Raw genomic sequence first — 24,511 nt, 5'->3', positions numbered from 1 at the left:
TCTGTTCAGATCCATAGCTTCACACTTGTCCAGATAGAATTCTATTTGCCATTGTTCAGTCCACTCAACTAAACAGTTGGTATCTTCCTGCATTCAATAGTCATATTCTTCAGTATCGACTACCTGGCCAATCTTTGTGTCATCTGCAAATTTCTCTTTGTGCCTCCCACATTTAGTCTAAATCATTTATATATACCACAAACAGTAAGGAACTCAAACATCACTGAAAACTGCTGTACATTCGCAAAAACAGCCATTGATCAGTACCCTTTGTATCCTGTCAATTATCATGCCAACTCACTCTATTCCCCCGTACCCTTCAGGAGCTTTTAATTTTTTTTTAAACAGTTTCCCATCTGGGATCTTGTCAAATACTTTAGTAAAAGCCATGTAGATCCATCCAGCCATCATTGCAATACCCTCATCAACCCTTTTTCTTGCTTCCTCAAAGAATGAAATCAAGTTAGTAAGACACAACCTTTCCTTAGCAAAATATGGTAACCCCGAATAATTCCTGACTTTGAAAGTAACAGCTAGTTCTTTGTCTCAATATGATTCTAGTACGATGCCGACCATGAGGTCAGATAGACAGAACTATAATTATTTGACCATTATATTTTGAATTATAGTTTCAGATATCCAATCTTCTGGTGCCTCTCTTATATCCAGTAAGAATTGGAAAATGACCTTCAGAGCATTTGCTATTTCCTCCCTGACTTGGTTGAACAGTCTAGGATAAAATTCATCTGGTCCTTTTGATTTATCCACCTTCCATGGGTCAGTTCCTCCAGCACTTGCTTTCTCATTATGCTTATTTGACTTGATATTTCACAATCCTCCTCTTTAACTAGAATGTCTGCACCATTTCTGTCTCTTTTGAAGATAGATAAAATTCTCATCAGGAACCTGACCCCATCGTATACATGCAAGCACAATTCACAGTATACATTTCTAATAGGCCTAATCTTTCCTTAGTCATTTTTCTTGCTCTTAATATACTGATGAAACATCTTTGGTATTTCTTGATTTTACTAGGTGATATTTTTTGAATCCTACTTTGCTTTTGTCATTTTCTTTTTCACATGCACCCTGCACGTTCCTGTACTTTCTGCACTCCATGCTTCACAGAGTAGTACTTTTTTTGGGATTGTCATGATCTCTGCTTTTTGCTTTCTCTTATCCTTCCGCTAAACCAAGGGGCTGTAACTTTGGCAGTTCCAATCTTTTTCTTTTTCTGATGTGCACTGTACCTGTAGAATCTCACTTTTGAATGCCTTTCACTAATTTGCTGCTGACTTTCCTTCAAGTAGCTGTAACCAGTCCACTTTTGCCAGATCATCTTTCAGGTTTCAAAAGCTTGTTGTACCTCAGTGTAAAACTTATGTTCTTTCTTTGTCCCTTTCCATAATGATGCTAAATCTAGCTTTATTATGACCAATATCTCCAAACTGGTCACCCACTGCTACTTCACCAATTTAGCTTTCTTCATTTCCAAAGACACAATCTAGAATTGCATTCTGTCTCATTTGGTTGCTTGCTTGCTGGCTGACTCTCTAATGTTCTGGTTATTGAAGTCAGAAGTCACATGACTTCTGACTTCAATGACTCTGTCACTTTACCTGATGAAGGAGCAGCACTCTGAAAGCTGTGATTTCAAATAAATCTGTTGGGCTATAGCCTGGTATTCTGTGACTTCTTTGTCCACCCCAGTTCAACACTGGCAACTCCATATCCTGGTGATTGAATTGGAAGTTGAACATTTTGTCCCATGGCACAATTTGAAGAGCAGTAATGTTTCTAGTACTCTCTTCATTAATGTTCATCCAACAAGCACCAATGCCGAAGTAGGGTCTTTGCCATGCAAGGAATGCCTGTACATTTGTAAAGGAATCACAACATAGGAACAAATAGATTAGCCCAAGTATCTCATGTTAAAAGATTTATAGGAGTCGTAATTCCTTGACAGTAGTCGTCACCATTCTACATAATTCCATTCCCCTTTACTTCAATCATCTATATAGGTTGTTGACCGTGTCCATCACTCATTCTGGCAGTATATTTGAAAGCCTCACAGTTTTGTGTGCATATATCAAAAGGAAATTCTCCTCCTCTTTGTTCTAAATGTCTCATATTTAATCTATATTTATGTCTCTTTGTAGAGACCCCTCAATCACTATTTCTATCTACAGTCATATCTCTTCACAATTTTAAACAACTCTGTCAAATCACCTTTTAATCTCTTCTGTTCAAATGAAAACAACCCATAATAGTAACTATGCTTTAAATTAATGCATTATATGTGACTTGCTATGGGACATTTTTCAGATATGCGATAAGCTGGCACATAAATGTAAGATTTTTCTTCACTGTTTTATTATCTTCCTTTAGCAGTCGCACACTCTCAGCCTTAAACAGCCTTGGGCTGAAATTATAATCTACTATTTCAAGCATGGAAGTTTCAGTTGTGACCTCTTCACACAAAAAGCAAATACTTTTATTTTGTCAATCTTTTTATGTATCTCTTTCTCACAGCAAGCAGTCATGCCATTGTGAAACTGATTTATTGTCACAGTTGAGTCTGGCTGTACAAAGCAGCTGCCTGATACACAGTTGAAGCTCACTCACTACTAGAAAATATCTGTGGACCACCACCTGATGAAGAGTCATCTGGACTCAAAGCATTAGCTTGCTTTCTGTTCGTGGATACTACCTAACCCACTGTGATTTCCAGCATTTTCTGTTTCCTGGTGTTTTATTGCACTTCTATAGTTGATTCTTGAAGATGATGTTGAGCAAACTGACTTGTTAAGTCACTACTGAAGGAGTTGGCATTCACTCACATGAATGTGGGCCACATAAAGGCCAACTAGGTGTAAGTGTACTTGTGTAATGACTGGGGTGCAATGTTATATTTCAGAGTTTAGCAATATTGGTACTGGTTCCACTGGAGCAGAGAATGTCAAGAGGACTATTAATCAAGTTTTATTTTAAATAAATTAAGAAATTGGGCTAAGGGAAGAAAATTCCTTTTGAGTGGGAGAGTTCTATGATATAGGATCATCAATTTAAAACCAACAGGGACAGAGTGACATTCATTACAGCCTTGGTTCAAACATGGACAGTTGAGCTGAACTGCAGAGATGAGGTGAGAGTGACAGCCCTTGACTGACTGAGGCACCAAGGAGCCCTAACAAAACTGGAATCAACAGGAATTAGGGGCAAAATTCTCTGCTGGTTGGAGCCATACATGGCACATTGGAAAATGGTTTTGGTTGTTGGAATCAGTCCTCTGAGCTCCAGGACATTGCTGCAGGAGTTGCTCAGGCTAGTGTTCTCGGCCTACCCATTTTCAGTTATTCATCAGTGACTTTCTTTCCATCAGAAGGTCAGAAGTTGGGGTGTTTGCCAATGATTGCACAGTGTTCAGTACCATTTGCGACTCAGATACTGAAGCAAACCATATTCAAATACAACAAGATCTGGACAATATCCAGACTTAGACTGTAAATTGGCAAGTAATGTTTGTGCCACACAAATGCCAGGTGATAATTCCAGTAAAAGACTATCTAACAATCACCCCTTGATATTTGGTAGTGTTACCAGCACTGAACACCACCACCCCCAACTATCAACATCCTGGGGGTTACCATTGACTAGAAACTCAACTGGACTCACCATAAAAACAGTAGCTTCAAAAGCAGGTCTGACGCAAGGAATACTATGCCAAGTAACTCACCACCTGACTCTCCAAAGCCTATTCCCATTTACAAGGCACAAGTCTGGACTGTAGTGGAATCCTCCACACTTTCCTGCATGGATGCAACTCCATCAACACTCGAGAAACTTGACACTATTCAGGACAAAGCAGCCTGCTTGATTGGTGCCACATCTGCCATCTGTAAACTTCAATTTCCTCCATCACTGACACTCAGTAACTACAGTATGTGCAATCTACTTCTGCATCCACTGATGCTGCATAGTAGCAGTTTCTACTTACAAGATTAACTGCAGAAATTCACCAAAGACTCAGAGACAAAGACCTTCCAAACCCGCAGTCACTTCCATCCAGAAGGACAAGGACAGCAGATACATTGGAACACCAGCACCTGCAAGTTCTCCAAGCCAATCACCATCCTAACTTGGAAATATTTCACCGTTCCTTGACTATCACTGGGTCAAGAATTCTCTCCTGAAGTATATTGTCAGTATACCTACAGTCAATGGGCTCCAGCGGTATAAGAAGGCAGCTCACCACAAGGGCAACTAGAAATGTGTAATAAATGCTGGCCATCCAGCAACACCCATATCCCATGAGAATTTTTTAAAAAGTTAATGCAATTCTTTTTAAAGGGGATTTTTGAAGCTTGGATCACTTTACTGCCAACCTTCTTTTAATAAAACAAATGGATAAATATGCGAGGCAGAAAAAGATATTTGATGGCACTTAGAATGTGAAGAAATGAGATTAGTTGTGGATTGCTCAATATGGATGGTTGTGCAGACACTGTAGCCTGAGTGGTTCTGTGATGTAAACATTTATAGTTTAATGAACTGGGGAGAAAGAGAATTAAACTGGAGCTATTTTGTTTAAAAGTAACGTTGAGAGAAATACATGAGTATATTAGGGCAGAAGATTGCCACATTGGAATCAACTTAACCAACCACACTGTACAAACTGTTCCAATTTTATAACAATCCACAATAGTTAAGATATTGGGGCTGGGGAATTGAATTGAAGTGCAATTTGTTCGATGGAAAAGTAATGATTTTGGATTATAATGAGTATTCTAAAACAGTCTTCCTCAAGTTTGTTGCTCAAACTGAGGCAGAAATGTCCAGGCAACCTGGTTATGTGATTTGATTTTAGTAAATCCCTGTTGAAATATGTAAATGCACAACACTAACCTGTCCCTGCTAACCCCAAAGTTATTTTTCACTGAAAAACATGCTAAGAACAAAAATATACTTTTTTTTTTAAACCTTATTTAGTTCAGTTTTGATTTCTGTGCAATTCAGCAAATGTGCATTTATTTAAGGTTCTTTTTCCATCCAGAAATGTGCAGTGGCCTAACAAGTGTGAACCTACAGTGGTTGGCAACTTGTTATAGAGAGCTTGCTGTCTGAGGTGTAGACATTTTATGCCTGGCAATGCTGGTGGATTATTGATTAAAACTTTGATGTTTTTGTCAGCCCTTGCTAAACAAAAGGCAGGCTTCTAATGTATTTTGATGATTTCTGTAAAATTTGTCAAGAATTGCAGAGCATGGAACAATTTTTGTTTAAATGTTTGGTCCATAACTGAGAAAAGGTGCAGAACGAGAGGTCAATACCATGTTCTCCCAAAGTCTTGATAATTATCTGTCCCACCCACGGCTATTTTACCTGATTGTGGTATTTTTGACTCTCCTCAGTCAAACACTTCTCTTGTAACATTTATGGAATATTGAATATATACTGAGCTGGTTATTTCCTTTCAATTTTGGGTGAAAACTAATGATGTCAGAAACTAAGTGAGCAACGACAGAGCTTGAATTACACTCTAGCACCACTTGGTTCTCTTCCAATGTGAAAATTACCAAAATACAGTGATAATGTTGAGGGGAGGATAGAATAGCCAAATTTAATATGTAATTATCCAGTGGCAAGTCTTATACAAAATTTCAAAAGTTGGTATTCATGCGACTATGTTCCTGACTATTACAAAAGCAAACGTTTTGACAATATTTCTCTATTTCATGGCAGTACTCTCATTTTGTACTGGCAAACGCAACTCTGTATTTAATCATCAAAATGAGCTAAAAGGAAATACAGCGATTTACATTCCACATCTCTCAGATTTGTATAGTAAGCGTATCCTAAAGATCACCTGCTGTAACATCATTCTAGCTTGGCAAGATTTTATTTGTTTCATGCAATCCAAAGAGCCAGTAGTTCCTATTCTGAGTTTATACAATTATTTGTGCATGTGAAAGATCTGGCATATGCCAACCCTGTGCTGCATACGCTTGAACTGATACATTCACTTGGGTATTTCAGATGTTGATAAGTAACAGATAGTGATGGGCCACTGTGCCTTTCTCAATGTAACATGAGCTCCCGATGAATTATTGAGTGTGATGTTTTGACCTTTTAGACAAAAGCCCCTTTGTGGTTTATCAAATGTTTATGTATGTTTGTCTGTCTGTCTATCTTTCTCTCTCTCTTTCTCTCTCTCTCTTCCCTATCTCTGCCTTTTCCTTGCTCACCCTCTCTGGAAGGAGCTTCAGACCTGCAGGCAGTACCCGTGTATTTTTTTTCCCAAGGATAACAAAGTGATTGTAAGAAGCAGATTGCTTCAGTCTTTAGTGTAATTATTCCCTGAAGTGATTCTTAAGTGCTTCTTCCTGACAGCATCACAACTAGAAAGCCAGCTGTTAAGATAAAATATGATACCACAAGTGGCAAATCATATTCACTCTTCAGTAATGAATTACTGATACTTCTTGCCTGTTTTATATATTTTAAAAATAGGCACTGCTTAGAATGGTGTGAACAACGAGGAACGTGAACCACTTTAAAGTCAAAAGCAGCCAGATTTGTATTATTCTAAACTTCGATCATTATACAGTAGTTGATACATAGTCCATGCAGTAGAAGCAGTGCTGTAAATCTGAGCTGATGGCATGTCATTACAATTCAGAAACTGGAGGTGCATACCTGCTGCCTGGAATAAACCAAGTTTATAGCACTGCAAAGTCTCTTTATAGGATGCCTACTTTGAAGAAGTTCTTTGCCTGATGCTGCCAAGCTTGCTGTGTTCTTCCAGCCTCCTGCTTGTCTACCTTAGATTCCAGCATCTGCAGTTTTTTTATTATCTCGAGAGGTACATCCCTCACATGACATAATAGAAACGAAGAGAGACAAATCATAAGAACAGGATTCGGCCATTTGGTCCTTTGAAGCTGCTCCATCATACATTTTAATCATGGTTGATCATCCAACTCGGTATCCTATTCCAGGTTTCTCCCCATATTCCCTTCAGCCCTGGAACTATATCTAACTCCATCTTGCAAAATTCATTTTTGACTTTAACTGCTTTCTGTAGTAGGCAGTCCCACAGACTCACTATCTCTGCGTCAAGAAATATTTCCTCATCGCAGTCCTAAATGGTCTAACCGATATTCTTAGATTGTGACCCGTGGTTCTGGACTCCCTGCTCATAGAGGGAATCCTTTCTGCATCTATCCTGTCAACTCCTGTTAAACTGCAAGGGTTTCGAAAAGGCTCCCCATCATTATTCTAAATTCCTGTGAATATAGTCATAACCAACCCAGTCTCTCAATACATTGGACCTTATATCCCAGGAGTCAATCTGGTAGTAACAAAAACAGCAATTTCTGGAAAAACTCAGCAGGTCTGGCAGCATCAGAGAAATCAGAGTTAATATTTCAAGTTCAGTGATCCTTCTTCAGAATTGATGGTGGCTAGGAAAAAGTTGTTTTTTATGCAGAAGATAGATTGGGGGAGTGCGGTAAGGAGTAAATGACAGGTGTAGATAGAGCCCAAAGAGAGAGAACGGTTGGATGGACAAAGCAGCGTATAATGGTCAGCCAAGGAAAATTAATGGCTTCTTCATGGGACTGTTAATGGCTAACAATGGATAATGTGTAAAAGCAGATCATGTGTTAACAAGCCCTGGTGTGTAATGGTTGAGGTAAGGACACTGGAGAAAGTGCCTCAAGCCTTAAAATTGTTGAACTCAATTTTGATTCTCGAAGGCTGTGGGGTTTCCAAGTGGAAAAAGAGGTGCTGTTCATAAAGCTTAGTATAGCTGGAGCACTGCAGCAAGGCTGACACAGAGATGTTGGTCAGGGAACAAGGTGGTAACCCATTGTTAACCACGAACAGTTCCCATTAGCATATTCATTCTCCTAGGCTGACTATTATCCACTTTCAGGGAGAAAGTGAGGTCTGCAGATGCTGGAGATCAAAGTTGAAACTTTATTGCTGGAACAGCACAGCAGGTCAGGCAGCATCCAGGGAACAGGAGATTCGACGTTTCGGGCACAGGCCCTTCTTCAGGAATTATCCACTTTCATCTGTGCTAACCAAGGAGGAGAAATGAGCTGCCTGACTTTTCAGCACCATGGCCTTGCAGATTGCAAGATTTCAGCTGCAAATCCAGGTACCTTTTCAATGATAATAATGGAAATTGCTGAAAATACTAAGCAGGTCTGGCAGCATCTACGGAGAATGCAGCGATAATGTTGTGCGTCCACTGATCATCTTTCAGAAAGGTCCAGTTCCCGTTTCTGAGGGAAGGTCACTGGACCGAAAATGTCAACTCTGCTTTCTTCACAGATGCTGCCAGACCTGCTTAGGTTTTCCAGCAATTTCTGTTACTGTTTCTGATTTCCAGCATCTGCAGTTCTTTGGTTTTTTTTGTGTAGTACCTTTTCAATGAGTTGAGCGGGTTTACCTTTATCATAAAAATGGACAGCAAATTGCAGATACATAGAACAATACAGCGCACTACAGGTCCTTCGTCCCTCGATGTTGCGCCGACCTGTGAACTATTCTCAGCTCGTCCCCCTACACTATCCCAAAATCATCCATGTACTAATCTAAGGATTGTTTAAATCTCCCTAATGTGGCTGAGTTGACGCCCTTACCACTCTCTGCGCAAAGAACTTCCCTCTGACATCTGTCTTAAATCTATCACCCCTCAATTTGTAGTTGTGCCTCTCATACAAGTTGACGTCATCATCCTAGGAAGAAGTATTTCACTGTCTACCCTATCTAATCCTCTGATCATCTTGTATGTCTCTATCAAATCCCCCCTTAGCCGTCTTCTTTCCAATGAGAACAGACCCAAGTCTCTCAGTCTTTCCTCATACGCACCATGCTTTGTGTGTAAAAGATTTTCCTAACTTCTTCTCCTCCAATTATTTGGTAAATCTGCTCCCTGCAATAGACCTCTCAACTCGGAAAAACAGATTTTTTTTAACCTACTCTTTCTAGGCCCCTCAATTTTGTACGCTTTAATTAAATCACCACTTTTTTTTTCCAAGGAAAATAACCCTAGCCTATCTAATTTTAACTCATTAATGCTCTTCCAAACTCTAGTAATATTGTTGTAAATTTCCACCCTACTTTGTCCAGAGCAATTCTATCCTTCCTCTCATGTGACCAGATTGCCAGAACTGTAGATACAGTTCCACATGTGGTCTAATCTGTATTTTGTACAGTACCAGCATAACCTCTCTACAATTGTGTTCTACGCTTTGTCCACTCAGAGAAAACCTTCCATATGCTTAGCTTATTGACCTATCCTGCCACCTCCAAGGACCTGTGGCCATGCACTCCAAGATCTTTCACTCCTTCTATCCCTTTCATTATGCTCCCATTTATTGTATATTGTCTAGCTTTATTTGTCTGCCCAAATGCAGTATCTCACACATCTCCAGAATGAATTCTATTTGTTGTTGTTCAACAATTAGCAACCAGCTTTTCCTACCAACTGCCAAGCCAACTTTTGTGACCTGCAAATTTCCCAATTTAATTTTCCTCACAATAAATGATAATATTCCATTAAGTTTCCTGTGTGTAGGAAAGTTATTTATATCTGGCACCTATGGAACCAGGAGTGTGCTGATTGATCAAATATTCAAGATAATTAAGAGATTTATATAATCAATGTACGAACACTCATTAATGAATAGAAATGTAATGCAAGGGATATACACATCATTTAAACTTCACTTATAGCATAAATCATTTAAATAATAATGCACCTAAAATAAAACTGACCGGCAGAGAGCCTTCTCACTCACAACCTCAACTGGCTGCTTGGACATCGCAGTATTTCAGGAGAAATTGATTCGGAATTGAATCAACTGTGGATATTTCATGTGGCCATTCAATTAAACAGCAAGTATATTTATCTTGAGGTAAATAAATTTAAAAATTATAATAATTAGAATAACATTTTGCAGTAATTTTTGCCGGTTTGTTGAGAATGCCAGTTCATAAGGTGTCAATTAAAACAAAGTTTGCTGCAGCAGTATAGTCAGCGTTTGTTATTCATGCACAAGGATACCCAGATCCCTCTGCAGTCCCTCACCATTTAAATAATTTTTTTAAGTTCTTGCTGCCAGAATTATTCATTGATTTTATCACATTGTATTGTATTTGCCACGTCATGTAACATACCTATTTTTGTAATTTTGCCATCTTCACAACTTGTTTTCCTACCTGTCTTTGTGTCATCAAAAAATTAGCAGCCATACCTAATGGTTCCTTCATCCAAATCATTCATGTAATTGTAAACAGTCAAGGTTCCAGCACTGATCGTTATGGCAAACCACTCATCGCATCTCGCCAGTCAGAAAATTACTCATAGAACATAAAATAGTACAGCACAGTACAGGTCCTTCAGCCCTTGATATTGTGCCGACCTTTTATCCTACGTTAAGCTCAGACTAACCTACGTACCCTTCATTGTACTGTCTTCCATGTGCCTATCTAACAATCACTTAAATGTCCCTAATGTATCTGACTCTACTACCACTGCTGGCAGTGCCTTCCATGCACCCACCACTCTATGTAAAAGAACCTACCCTGACATCTTCACCAAACCTTCCTCCAATTACCTTAAAATTATGCCCCCTAATGAATACTTTGCTTTAAGATTCTGTACTGAGAAGGACCTTGGCGAATCTGAGGACAGCTTAAAACAGACTGATATGCTAGAACAGGTTGATGTTAGGAAGGAGGATATACCTAGAACTTTGAAAAACATAAGAATAGATAAATCCCCTGGGCCAGACGGGATATACCTAGGTTACTACGGGAAGCGAGGAAAGAGATTGCTGCACAGTTGGCAATGATTTTTGCATCCTCACTGTCCACAGGAGTAGTGCCAGATGATTGCAAATGTTGGGCTTAACTTATAGAGGCTTATAAAATCTTGAAGGGCATGGATAGGATAAATCAACAAAGTCTTTTCCCTGGGGTTAGGGAGTCCAGAACTAGAGGGCATAGGTTTAGGGTAAGAGAGGAAAGATATGAAAGAGACATAAGGGGAAACTTTTTCACACAAAGAGTGGTATGTGTATGGAATGAGTTGCCAGAGGCAGTGATGGAGGTTGGTACAATTGCAGCATTTAAAAGGCATTTGGATGGGTATATGAATAGGAAGGTTTTGGAGGGATATGGGCCGGGTGTTGGCAGGTGGGACTAGATTGGGTTAGGATATCTGGTCGGCATGGACGGGTTGGACCGAAGAGATGTACAGCATGGAAAAAGACCTATGACTCTAAGAGAGGGAATAGGATAATCCTGGGCATTACAGACCAGTCAGTCTTGCATCAGGCATGGGCAAGGTATTGGAGAGGATTCTGAGAGACAGGATTTATGATTACTTGGAAAACCATTGTTTGATTCGAGATAGTCAGCATGGCTTTGTGAAGGGATGGTCATGCCTCTCAAACTTTATTCAATTTTTTGAGGATGTTACAAAACACATTGATGAAGTTGGAGCAGTAGATATGATGTACATGGATTTTAGCACGGCGTCGAATAAGATTCCCCATGGTAGACTCATTCAGAAAGTAAGGAGGCATGGGATACAGGGAAATCTGGCTGCCTGAATACAAAGCTAACTGGCTATTTTGACAAGAAGACAGGGGGTGGTGGTAGATGGGAAGTATTCAGTCTGGAGCTTGGTGACCATTAGTGTTCCAAAGGGATTGATTCTTGGACTTCTGCTCTTTGTGATTTTTATAAATGATTTGGATGAGGAAGATTAATAAGTTTGCTGGTGACATGAAGGTTGGTGAACTTGTGGATAGTGTGGAGGGCTGTTCTTGGTTGCAACAGGACACCAACAGGTTGCAGAAGTGGTCTGATAAGTGGTAGATGGAGTTCAGATGTGAAGTCATTCATTTCGGAAGGTTGAATTTGAATGCAGAACAGAGGATTAAAGGCAAGATTCTTGGCAGTGTGGAAGAACAGCTGGATCATGGGGTCCATTTCCACAGATCCCTCAAAGTTGCCACCCAAGTTGATACGGTTGTTAAGAAAGCATACGGTGTATAGACTTTAATTAGAGGGGGATTGAGTTTAAGAGTCATGAGGTTGTACTGCAGCTGTGTAGAGCCCTGGTTCGACCACACTTGGAATATTTTATGTTCAGTTCTAGTTGTCTCATTATAGGATGCGGAAGCTTTAGAGAGGGTGCAGAGGTCTGCGTGGGTTTCCTCCGGGTGCTCCGGTTTCCTCCTCAGTCCAGGGATGTGCAGGTCAGGTGAAAAGGCCGTGCTGGATTGCCCATAGTGTTCAGGGATGTGTAGGCTGGGTGCATTGATCGGGGGAGGTTTGGAGTGATGGGGTGGGGGAGTGGGTCTGGGTGGGATACTCTTCAGAGGGCCAGTGTGGACTTGTTGGGCCAGATGGCCTGTTTCCATACAGTAGGGATTCTAATTATAATTCCTGAACCCCTTTGCCCCTCCACCATCCCTTCCCCTATTAAGATTAGCTTTTAAATCCACCTACTTGACAAGACCTTTGGCCAGGTTGTTGGTGGGTCTGGTCCCTTTCTCCTGGCAGTGGCAGCATGGTGGGTCTGGTTCGGAAATCTTTGTTTTGGGGGCCTCAGGGGCAGCTTTTGGGGCAGAATCCCATAGCGTCTCCACAAATCTAGCAGCCTAGCAAATGGCGAACTTTGTCTCAATTTTTAAAAATAATTTCTGTAATTAAAATTGTGCCAAATTGTGGCAACTTACACACATCTCACTGTACTTTCATAAAGACAAGTGACAATAAATGGCTGGTGGCACAGTGGTTAGCACTGCTGCCTCACAGCGTCAGAGACCCGGGTTCAATTCCCACCTCAGGCGACTCACTGTGTGGTGTTTGCACATTCTCCCCGTGTCAGCGTGGGTTTCCTCCGGGTGCTCCGCTTTCCTCCCACAATCCAAAAATGTGCAGATTAGGTGAATTGGCCATGCTAAATTGCCAGTAGTGTTAGGTGAAGGGGTAAATGTAGGGGAATGGATCTGGGTCTGGGTGGGTTATGCTTCGGCGGGTCGGTGTGGACTTGTTGGGCCAAAGGGCCTGTTTCCACACTGTAAGTAAGTAATCTAAGGATGCTACCTGGACTGGAGGGCATGTCTAATGAAGAAAAGTTAAGGGAGCTAAGGCTTTTCTCATTGGAGCGAAGAAGGCTGAGAGGTGACTTGATAGAGGTGTACAAGGTGTAAGGCATAGATAGAGTGGATAGCCGGAGACTCCTTCCCATGACGGAAATGGCTATCACGAGGGGGGCATAATTTTTAAGACCGATGCCTGCTCTCTTCCTGTTAGTGAACCAATCTCCAACTATTCCAATATATTATCCTCTGCACCATAAGCTTTTATTTTCCACAATAACATTTGAATTGATATGTTGATTGTCTTCTGGAAATCTCAAGTACAGAATATCTACTGGCTCTTCTTTATCTATAGCACTTGTGCAGCCTGAGGTTTTTGGTAAAATTATACTTTTCTCATCATCCATAGAAGTTTGCATTTCAAGAGGAGTTATGCCCCTCTGTTTTGGTACCTTTCTCCCATCTTTCCTCATTTCCCTCTCAGCTTCTGAGAAGTTGCTTCCTTTTGGGGATAATATTCAGAAGTTCCATGTCGTCTTTTCCAGCTAAAGTTAGTTCAATTTGACAGTTCCCTGTAATTGTTATGGAGCTGTGTTTTGTGTCGGAGGGCTTGATTTGTGTGGTTCCTTTTCCATGAATCAATTTCTTCTCACCACTACAACAATGCAGTAAGCACTCTGGGGAGCTGGTTGCTTGAGCTTTAATAGCCATTAGTTTATAAAATGTAGAAAACAGCAGGGTCGTTAGATTAGATTGTTATTTTCCAAGGCCCAAAGCTACAACTCCTGAGTTGCTGGAGTCCTGACTCCCACTCGTCTGTTCACTGCCTTAGAATTCTTGCCAATAATTGAGGTTCCAACAGAGTATGAATGTTGTTTTTTTAAAATTCAGTTAAACAAAATCATGTACATTGCTCCTCTGCTTAATTGGAAAGTGCGAAAGCAACTGATTTCTGGCAAACTTGTCAAAGTTTAATGAGATTCAAGAATTAAATGTATGGATATCAATCACTTTGACAAGAAAAGCAACCATTAACAGTCGAATTAGAAAGTGTGTATTGGCTCAGTAAAGCCATATGAAAATGATTCATTCACTTTACCTGGCTCAAGCAGGGCAAGGAACAAATTTACCTTAAAAATCAAAGTCAGAGGTTGTCAATGACTTTGATTATTTTGTGCTTCTATGATTTAAAATACCAATGGCAAGTTGTTGTAGTTGCTTAGTGTATAGTAGATAAGATAATCAGTATGATCACTGCACCTCCTGATTTATTCAATCTGCCTTTGCAGTGATGCCCTGTGAGAGAGAGGAAAAATTGTCTTGAGGCTGCTGCTCTTGAATTGTGCCTTCTAATCCAAAGAGGTTCAAAGCTTCCATTCACAATTTTGATTTTTGCTATCCTTAGTGGGGTTTTGTTTTATTTCTCTCTGCTCATTCCAAGTAGTATTTTACTCAAATGTTAACTCGTTCCAAAAACAGTTCAACTTGTATAACTTTTCTGGCATGAGGTTCATGTCTAGATGCTGCCCATACTTCAGTGTGACAGCTTAAAGCAATATGTATGATCTATCATTTGAAAAACGTTGTCAGATTAGGTTCCTGGAATTTATCCAACGATGGATATCTTTGATTTCTTATGCAACTTCATGTTTTGGAATATTACTTGCTCAACCTTTCAGTTCCACATGAAGTGCAGAATTCTACAACATACAAAAAGGCCACTTAACCTAACAGAACTGCAACATTTCTCTGATAACACGATAAATTTGCTCAGATATTTTAACCTGGTTTGAAACTTTTCTTCAGTACTTCATTTTTTATTCTAAATGTTCAAACTGAATGTTGACAGCCAGATTTTACTGTTATAATATTAAGGATGATTGTTTTTTCTTGTATACATGTGCAGTTGGTATAGCAATTTGAAGTGAGCATGGTTAAATGTGAAATTTAATAAATTGCTGTCTGAGATGTGCTGCACCCCTGTCAACTTCATGAAAGTTATAGTTTATTGTATGAATGTGTTGTATTTATATGGTAAACTCAACACAGAAAGTTGTCTTTTCATTTCAACCAGATACAAACTCTTTAAAAAACTGATTTCTAACCATGCCAGTCAACCCCTCTGACACTGAAAATTTAGCAATTCCTCCTACTACTACTCGAAGTATTAATTACCTTGATTTATTTTTTAGGGATTTTAGGTCCAGGTGTTTTGTCCTTGTCTTCATTTCTGTTTCTGTGCCTTTCCTCTTGGCGCTGAATTCACCTGCTCTGATTTAGCCAACATCTCAACGTTCTCACTTTTTGTTCCACTTTTCTTCAATCCGATTAGTTCAAGACATACCCTGTTCATGTATGCCCCGAAAACCCAAGCTGAAGACATGAACAACTACAATGTGCTTAGGTGAAGGGTGCAGGAGTGACATGAATATTGCTGATGCGTTGCTGCAATAAAAGGTCTCTACATTTTTGGTCTCACGGTGACATTTTCAGGAACTTATTGGCCCTGCAATCTCACGATTTCCTCTTTGAAAGTCTCCTAACTGTTCTTCTGATTTTCCCTCAAATAGCTGCTCCTAGTCCAGCTTGGCTAGATCTTGTCTTATCATGTTAAAATTGGCCTTCCACAATTCAAAACCTTATCTTCTGGTCCAACTTTGTCCTTTTTTCTTTGGCTATCTTAAATCTTACTGAGTTATAAGCACCTAAGTAAAATGAACAGGAGCAGGAGGCCTTTCGACCCTTCAAACCTGCTCCAGGTTTCAGTTCCTCTTTAATGCCAGCTCAACATTGCCACCAACTCCCTATTTCAAAAGTCTATCAATCTAAATTTGTTTTGAAGTTCCTTTTTTTGATCTAGCCTCCATAATTTTTAGGTAGAGAATTCTAGAATTGTGCTCCCTGCTGGGGAAAAAAATTCCTTGGCTTCTCAATTCGGCATTGGTGAGGACACATGTTAGATATTGTGTGCAGGTTTGATCTCCTTATTTGAGGAAGAATGTAAATGCAGTGGAGGCTGTTCAGAGGAATGTTACTGTAACTGATAACTGGAATGAATGAATTGTCTCATGACGAAAGGTTAGACAGGCTGGGCTTCTCGTGTCTCATGTTTAGAAGAGTCAGGGGCTGTATGATTTATAAGATCCTGAATGGTCTTGACAAAGTGAATGTGGAAAAGATGTTTCTTTTGACTCCAGAACAAGGGGACATTATTTTAGAATTAGGGGTCATCCTTTTAGGACATACATGAAAAATATTTTTCACTTTCAGGGTTGTATAACTTGGAAAATCTCTGTCTTGATAGATATTTTAATGTGTTTGAATATTTTAAGGTGGAGGTGGAAAGATGCCAGTGAACCTAACATCAGTGGAAGGGAAACTATTGGAGAAAATTCTGAAAAACGGAATTAATTTCCACTTGGAAAGGCAAAGCTTTACTAGGTACAGAGAATGTCTTTCAAATTTGATTGAAAATTTGGAGGAGATGACTAGTTGCGCAGCTGAGAGTGGGTGCAGTGGATGGTGTCTTCAGTGAGGCTTCTGACAAGGTCTAGCACAGGAGACTAGTGAGGAAGGGGTGGAATCTGGGACAATTTGGCAAATTAGATCCAAAATTGTCTTAGTGGCAGAAAGTAGAGAGCGATGGTTGAGAGATGTTTTTGTGTCTGTGTCCAGTCGCATACCACAGGATTTGTTGCTGAGTTTCTTGCTATTTGTAGTGTACATTAATGATCTTGACAGGCATGTAAAGGTGTGATCAGTAAGTCCACCAATGACACGAAAATTGGTGCTGTGGCAGGAGGAAAGTGTTAGATAAGAGCAGTATAAACTGAGCAATGACAATGGAATGTAATGCAGCAAAGTATTAAGAGATGCATTTCGGAAGGCTAGCAATTTAAGGGAGTACATGTTTAATGGTAGGACCCTAGGAAGTACAAAGGATCAGCGGGACTTTGGTGCACAAGTCCAGAGATCCTTGAAAGCAAAAGGACAGGTGGATAAGATCGTTAAGAGGTATGTGAGTACTTAACTTTAACAGTCAAGGCCATGAATACAAGACCAGGGAGGCTCTAATGGAACTGTGTGCAACATTAGTCAAGCCAGAGTTGAGTGTTGTGTGAGTGAAATCACATCACATCCTTCCTACATGTGTCAACTAGAGAGGGTGCAGAGAAGATTCATCACCATGTTGCCTGGGATGGAATATTTCAGCTGTGAAGAGGGACTGGATAGGCTGGACTTGTTTTCCTTGGAGCTGAGAAGGCTGAGGAAGTGATCTGACCTTACAAAGTTATGATGGGCATAGATAAGAAGAAACTTTTCCCCTTAGCAAAAGAATTAATAACCAGGGGCAAAGATTTGAGTAGAGGGTATTTAAGGAAGACTTTGTTTTTCACCCAGAGCTTGGTACATATTTGGACATCATTGCCGGAAAGAGTGGTGGAAGCAGGAACCATCACAACATTTATGTTGTATTTCGATGACCAGTTGAAGGGTCATGGCATATAAGGTTACAGGCCAAGTGCTGGAAAATAGGACAAAGTCTAGATCAGTACTTGATGGCGTGGATACGATGGGCCAAAGGGACTCTTTCCATGCTCTTGATTCTTATGTATCATTTCTCTGACTTCATCTTTGAGCCATGCATTCAGTTCTCACATCATATTTATCCTTTTCCAATTTGCATGTGGCTCAGACAGGCTCAGAGATTGATACCTTTTGAGGTTCTGCATTTTAGTTTAACACACAAATTCTCACACTTCCCTGAGGCAAACCTCTTTCCTCATCCTATCAGTGTCATTGGTATTGATGTGGCCTATGACCATTGGATTGTCCCTTCCCCACTGCAAGTTTGCCTTCAGCCATAAAGTCCTGGAATCTGTCAGACAACACAGCTACTCTTTGTTGCAGAGAACAGTATCAATCATGGCATCCCATTCAGCCCATTGAGTCCATACTCTCCCTCCGAAGATGTTCCCACCCAGACCCAGTCCCCTTACCCTATTCCTGTAACCCTTCATTTACTCTGGCTAATCTACCGAGCCTGAACATTCCTAGACATTATGGGTAATTTAGCCTGGCCAATCCACCTAACCTGCATAGCTTTGGACTGAGGAGGAAATTGGAGCTGAAACTCTCACAGACATGTGGAAATGGGGAATCTCCACACGGTCATCCAAGACTAAAATTGAACACATATCCCTGGCACTGAGAGGGAGCAGTGCTAACCTGAGTCACCATGATGCCCTCACTCCCAATCTCTCTCAGTATACTGTGCACTGTTACCACATTACATCTTACTCCCCACTTTTGAACAGCTTCCTGTATCATGGTGCCATGACCAGTTAGCTCATCCATCTGACAGCCCTCTTTGTTATCCAAACAAGTTAAGAAAACCTTGAGCTTGTTGGACAATTGCAAAGTCTGAAGTTTGGATCTCTATTTTGCCTCAGATGAAGGGCTTGGTTGAGAAGGTGGGACTTTTGTGGTGACCTCTGCCAGTACGGGAATTGAACACGCATCACAATCCAACCTCCAGCAACAGAGCTAACCCCCCCCCCCCCCCCCGCCAACAAAAATAACATACACAAATCAAAATAGAACCATTTAGATAAACATAGGTTAGTTTTTGATGTAACACTCTCTCTTTCTTTCTCTCTATTTCTCTGACTATTCCTTCTCCCTCCCCCACATCTGAAAAGAAATTGCAGCAGCTACAAAGGAACATGGATTTTGGTGTGTGGTGCAGAGCCTTAATGTATCTGATGATATACCTGCTGTGCTAAATGGACTGTAATGCCATTTGGAAGCCAAAGTGATGGTTGTTAGAGAAGCATGGTGCATAGCTAAGAATGGTACCATGAGCTTGCTGTTTACCTTGTTATGTGTATTTGTGTCTCCTAGCAACTTCTACGTGAGATGCAGCAGATGGCCAGTCGCCCTTTTGCCACCATCAATGTTGCCTTGGAGACAGAAGAGGAGCCACCTGATCTCATTGGTGGAAGCATTAAGGTAAGCATTGGTTGCTTTGTTTGCCATTGCTTTAATGAACTGTTGATAAATCACTCTTTCTACTTGTGTAACTGGCTTATTTAGTTCCTTTTGTTAGCTTTTATAAAATGTCCAGCTGTACCCAGTGTTTAAGATTTGTGGTATAGGGCTTTTAACTTATCATAACATTGCCTGTCTTCATTCCCTCCACTAGCATAGCATACTAGACTTAATAGTGCTATCAAATATGGCACTATTAAGTTAATTTATTAGAGCTCGGCTACTTCTCCCTGGAAAAGAAGGAACGGAAGTGAGCAAATAAAGAAATTTAAAGAATAACCATTTATTTTACTTCAATTGAAAATATGACCTTTAGATTTTCATGAAGTATTTTGGTGACATAAGATATAGGAGTGTCTACCCGACAATGTGCCCAGGGTATGTCATGCATACAAGAAGCAGGACAAATCACTGCCTCATCAGTCTACTCCTGATCATCAATAAAGAGATAGAATGGGTCATGATTAGATTAGGTTAGATTTCCTACAGTATGAAAACAGGCCCTTCGGCCCAACAAGTCCACAACGACCCTCCGAAGAGTAACCCACCCAGACCCATTCCCCTACCCTTTATTCACCCCTGACACTATGGGCAATTTAGCATGGCCAGTTCACCTGACCTGCACATCTTTGGATTGTGGAAGGAAACCAGAGCACCCAGAGGAAACCCATGCAGACACGGGGAGAATGTGCAAACTCCACACAGACAATCACCCAAGGCTGGAATCGAACCCGGGTTCTTGGTGCTGTGAGGCAGCAGTGCTAACCACAGCCACGGTCATCAATAGTGATATCAAGCAACTCTTGTTTAGAAATGAAGTGCTGACTGGCGCTCAGCTAGGGCCACTCATCTGCAGACCTTTTTACAGTCTTTGTTCAAACATGGACAAAAATGCTGAATCTCAGCGATGACATGAGAGTGACAGCCCTGGACATGAAGGCCACACTTTACCAAGTTAAAATCCTGAAGAAGGGCTTATGCCCGAAACGTCGATTCTCCTGTTCCCTGGATGCTGCCTGACCTGCTGCGCTTTTCCAGCAACACATTTTCAGCAAGTTAAAAATCACACAACACTAGGTTATAATCCAACAGGTTTAATTGGAATCACTAGCTTTCGAAGCACTGCTTCTTCATCAGGTGGTTGTCACCTTGGAATCAGCGCTTTGAAAGCTAGTGATTCCAAATAAGCCTATTGGACTATAACTTGGTGTTGTGTGATTTTTAACTTGATAAAACGTTGCCTTGAAGTCCAGGGCTGTCACTCTCATGTCATCGCTGAAATTCAGCATTTTTGTCCATGTTTGAACCAAGACTGTAAAGAGGTCAGCAGCTGAGTGGCCCTAGCTGAGCGCCAGTCAGCATTTTATTTCTAAGCAAGAGTTGCTTGATATCACTATTGATGACTCATTCTATCTCTTTATTGATGATCAGGAGTAGACTGATGAGGCAGTGATTTGTCCTACTACTTGTATGCACCTGTCCACCTCAGTCAAACACTGGCACCTCCAAATGAAGACATTTTACCAAGTGTGGCTTCAAGGAGTCCGAGAGTAAAACTGGAATCGATGCGTGTCAAGGGGCAAACTCTCTACCAGTTGAAGTCATACTTGGCAGGCACATGGGAAGATGTATGTGATTGTGGGAGGTTTGTCATCTCAGCTCCAAAACATCTCTTTCGGGGCTCCTCAGAATAGTGTCCTCGGCCAAACCTTATTCATCAATGATCTTCGCTCCATAATAAAGTCAGAGGTGGGGATATCTGTCAGTAATTGCACAATGTTCAGCACTATTTGTTTCTCCTCAGATACTGAAGCACACCATGCTCAAATGCAGAAAGGTCAGGGCACTGTTCAAATTTGGGCTGAAATATGGCAAGTAACATTCGTGTCTCACAAGCCAGGCATTGACTATCTCCAATAAGAGACAATCTAAATATTCTCCATTGTCATTCACTGGCCTTACCAGCACTGAATGCCCCACAATCAACAACTTTGGGGTTACTATTGACTCAAAGGTCAACTAGACTCACCACAAACAGTGCCTACAAGAGCAGGTCAGAGGCCAGGCATATTATCATGAGCAACTCACCTCCTCAAAGTTTGCTCACAATTTACAAGGCACAAGTCAGGAGTGTGATACTGTACTCTCCACTTGCCTGGATGGGTGCAGCTGTAACAACACTCAGAAGCTTGACATCCTTCAGGACAACATAGCCTATATGATTGGCATCACATCCACAAGCATTCATTCCATCCGCCACCAATGCTCAGTATGTACAATCTACAAGTTGAACTGCAGAAATTCACCAAAGATCCTTAAATCTGCATGTTCCAACTCCAAGACCACTTCCCCTAAAAGGGCAAAGGCAGCAGATACATAGGAATCACCACCACCCTGCAGGTTCTCTCCCAAGCCACTCACTATCCTTATTTAGAAATATATCACTGTTCCTTCACTGTTGCTGAGTCAAAATCCTGGAATTGCCTTCGTAAGAGCACGTACTTTTCTGTCTGCTTCATTTTGCTGAATAGAGGGTGACACTTATGGTTTACCGATTCACTGGACATTTCCCAGGAGTTCAATGATTATAAACAACACATTTGCTATCTTTGCAGCCATTTCTTTTAAAATCCGAAGCAAGCATCTCCCAAATTGTGCAAACACAGCTGAAAGAACCGATTTCTAAACAATTTACTACTGCTCCAGGATCCATGAGAGATGTCCCTAGTTTGGACACAGATGCATTCAATATTTCGCAGAACACTGTGAACTGCATATCAGTTACTTTTAAAGACCAGAAGCCTCTGTTCCTGGCCTGTTTGATGTCTTGGGTTAGGGAGCTTTCCTTCAAAAGAATTCCTAAATGGCCTATTATAGAGCTGAAAGAGAAAATGCTGGAAAATCTCAGCAGGTCTGGCAGCATCTGTAAGGAGAGAAAAGAGCTGACGTTTAGAATCTAACTGACCCTTTGTCAAAGCTCACAGATGCTGCAGACCTGCTGAGGTTTTCCAGCATTTTCTCTTTCAGTTTCAGATTCCAGCATCCGCAGTAATTTGCTTTTATCCCGGCCTATTATAGATTTTCCCTTGATAAATGGTGAATTGGTCTCTGTAAACTGTGAAATTCAAGTGGTCTTAAAATTAGCCATTAAACAAACTATTTCAAGCCCTGGGGAAATTGTACAGATTAGTTGTTAGGAACTCTTCCCTTTGGTGAAGAGACAAGCACAGGGTCACCTTTCTTTTCACACAAGTTGTTTAGATCTGGAACTCAGTGCTTGATAGTGTGATGGAAGCAGATTCAATCATGGCTTTCAAAGGATGTTGGCCACCATAAATTACAGCATATAAGTTAACCAATCTAATGGACCCAGGGTTATGTTTTCGCATATACTCGCACACAATTGATTCCCTCTTTACAGGCACAAGCTTGAGTAGTTAGGTGTAATTTGTTGCCCTGCAAATGCACGTTTTACTTACCTGTACATTGAGCCTATGTCGACGGGATCAAGCTAGGAGTGTGGGTTATGTAATGAAGATGTGCAGGAGTGAAAGAAGGATAGATCAATGACATTCCAAAATATCCTGTGTTGGTAGTTCACTTTTATTCTCATTGCATGTGTTAACCCCCTGTTTTTTCAGGAATTTTTAAATGCTTCATTGTTTTATTTAATTGCTGGAAGTGTACTGGCATTTATCTTGAGAGAAAAATGCCAGGTCTGCAGGATAAAAGGTTTTAGAGGAATGGGATGAGGTGAATTGCTCTTGCAGAGATTGTCTTGGACACAAAGGTCCATGCTGTTATTTCATTTCTGATTCTACAAATTGATGTGGCTTTTCCAACTTATTTTTTGTTCAGCTGTAACTTTTAAAGTTTTCAAAGTTAGGCTTGATATTGATTCTGAAAAATTGCTTTCTTTGTTTGCAGTGAACTCTGCTTAAACTCAATTACAGTAGCAGAAGCTTGACATATTACTAAGATCTGAGCTCAGGTGGATCAATATGGAAAGCATGTGCTTTAAGGAATCCCATATTCAACTGCCTTTCCACCACTATGTAGTATCAGGATGAGCCACAGTCTGTTGAAACCAGTAATTATGTCTAAAAATGGTGACACATCAAAGAGTAAGACAAATCCACTGCAGTAGCTAAATAAAACCATTTGTAAACTATCAATTTTCCCTCCCTTTCAATTTAGACAGATAAAATTTACAGACATCTTTGCCAAAAACTAATCAGTTCTTCCTTGAGCCATGCCTTATCAGTATACAACACTTAATTGAAATCCATCCATTAGCTTTTGAGATATGGTATTTACCATCAAACAGAGGAAGAAAAGGCACAAACATTGTCACCGCCCACCCTCAGTGACAAAGATAATTAAATGAAATACTTTTGAGGCTGGTTCGGTTTGGATATCTCTGTCACAACTGTTGAAGCAGAGTTCATGTTGAAGAGCAAGTAGGAGAGTGTAAATAAACTAGCTGGTTGAAGGAGAAAAACATTGATGCAAGCTAAGTGGCTTATTTCTGTAGGAAGCATTCTGTGATCTAGGATAATTAATATGTGCTCTCAATTATAACATTATGTCTTTGCTTGACTCATAAGGGCTCTTAAAGTGGGATGGAAGAGCATCTGTTTCTACACTTGATGTTTGCTTGAGTTATTGTGATGGTGGAGTGCTGTTTTTCAAGTGGGGTGTTAAATTTAACATCAAATTTGTGTTCACCCACCATTCCTTTCACCTCTCATTTGAAAATCTCTATTATCTACCACTTTCTCCAACTTTGATTAAAAACATTTCTCTGAGATGGTGAGGATGACAGTGTCTGCAGAGGTGAGTGGGAAAAAAATTAGCAGATATAATGCATCAATGTGTAAGGTTATGCACTTCAGAAAGAATAGAGGTGCTGAATTTTATTTAAATAGAAAAAGACTGCACAAATCTGCAGTACAGGGATTTGAAAGTCTTTGTGCAGGAATCACAAAGAAATCTCATACAAGTTCACTGGTAATAGGGAAGCAAATAGATTTTTGGTCTTTATTTAAAAGAATATGGAGAACTAAGATAGTCTTGCAAAAACTATACAAGGCACAAGTCAAATTACGAGGAGAAAGTGAGGACTGCAGATGCTGGAGATCAGAGCTGAAAATGTGTTGCTGGGAAAGCGCAGCAGGTCAGGCAGCATCCAAGGAGCAGGAGAATCGACATTTCGGGCATGAGCCCTTCTTCAGGAATTAGGAAAGTGTGTCCAGCAGGCGAAGATAAAAGGTAGGGAGGAGGGACTTGGGGGAGGGGCGTTGGAAATGCGATAGGTGGAGGGAGATCAA

General features: G+C 40.5%; 1 protein-coding gene across 1 annotated transcript in view; it reads left to right on the top strand.

Annotated features, from left to right (window-relative positions):
• atrn (attractin) overlaps positions 1-24,511 on the top strand; it is a 397,885-nt gene that overhangs the window by 323,376 nt on the left and 49,998 nt on the right. Inside the window, exon 28 of the mRNA XM_043706341.1 lies at positions 19,035-19,142. Coding sequence (XP_043562276.1) covers positions 19,035-19,142 — 108 coding nt within the window. The remainder of the gene's footprint in view (positions 1-19,034; positions 19,143-24,511) is intronic.

Source organism: Chiloscyllium plagiosum, chromosome 1, assembly GCF_004010195.1.
Source record: "Chiloscyllium plagiosum isolate BGI_BamShark_2017 chromosome 1, ASM401019v2, whole genome shotgun sequence".
NCBI lineage: Eukaryota > Metazoa > Chordata > Chondrichthyes > Orectolobiformes > Hemiscylliidae > Chiloscyllium > Chiloscyllium plagiosum.
Note: the sequence above shows the minus strand (reverse complement) of the source record. Positions and strands in the feature narration are given on the sequence as shown.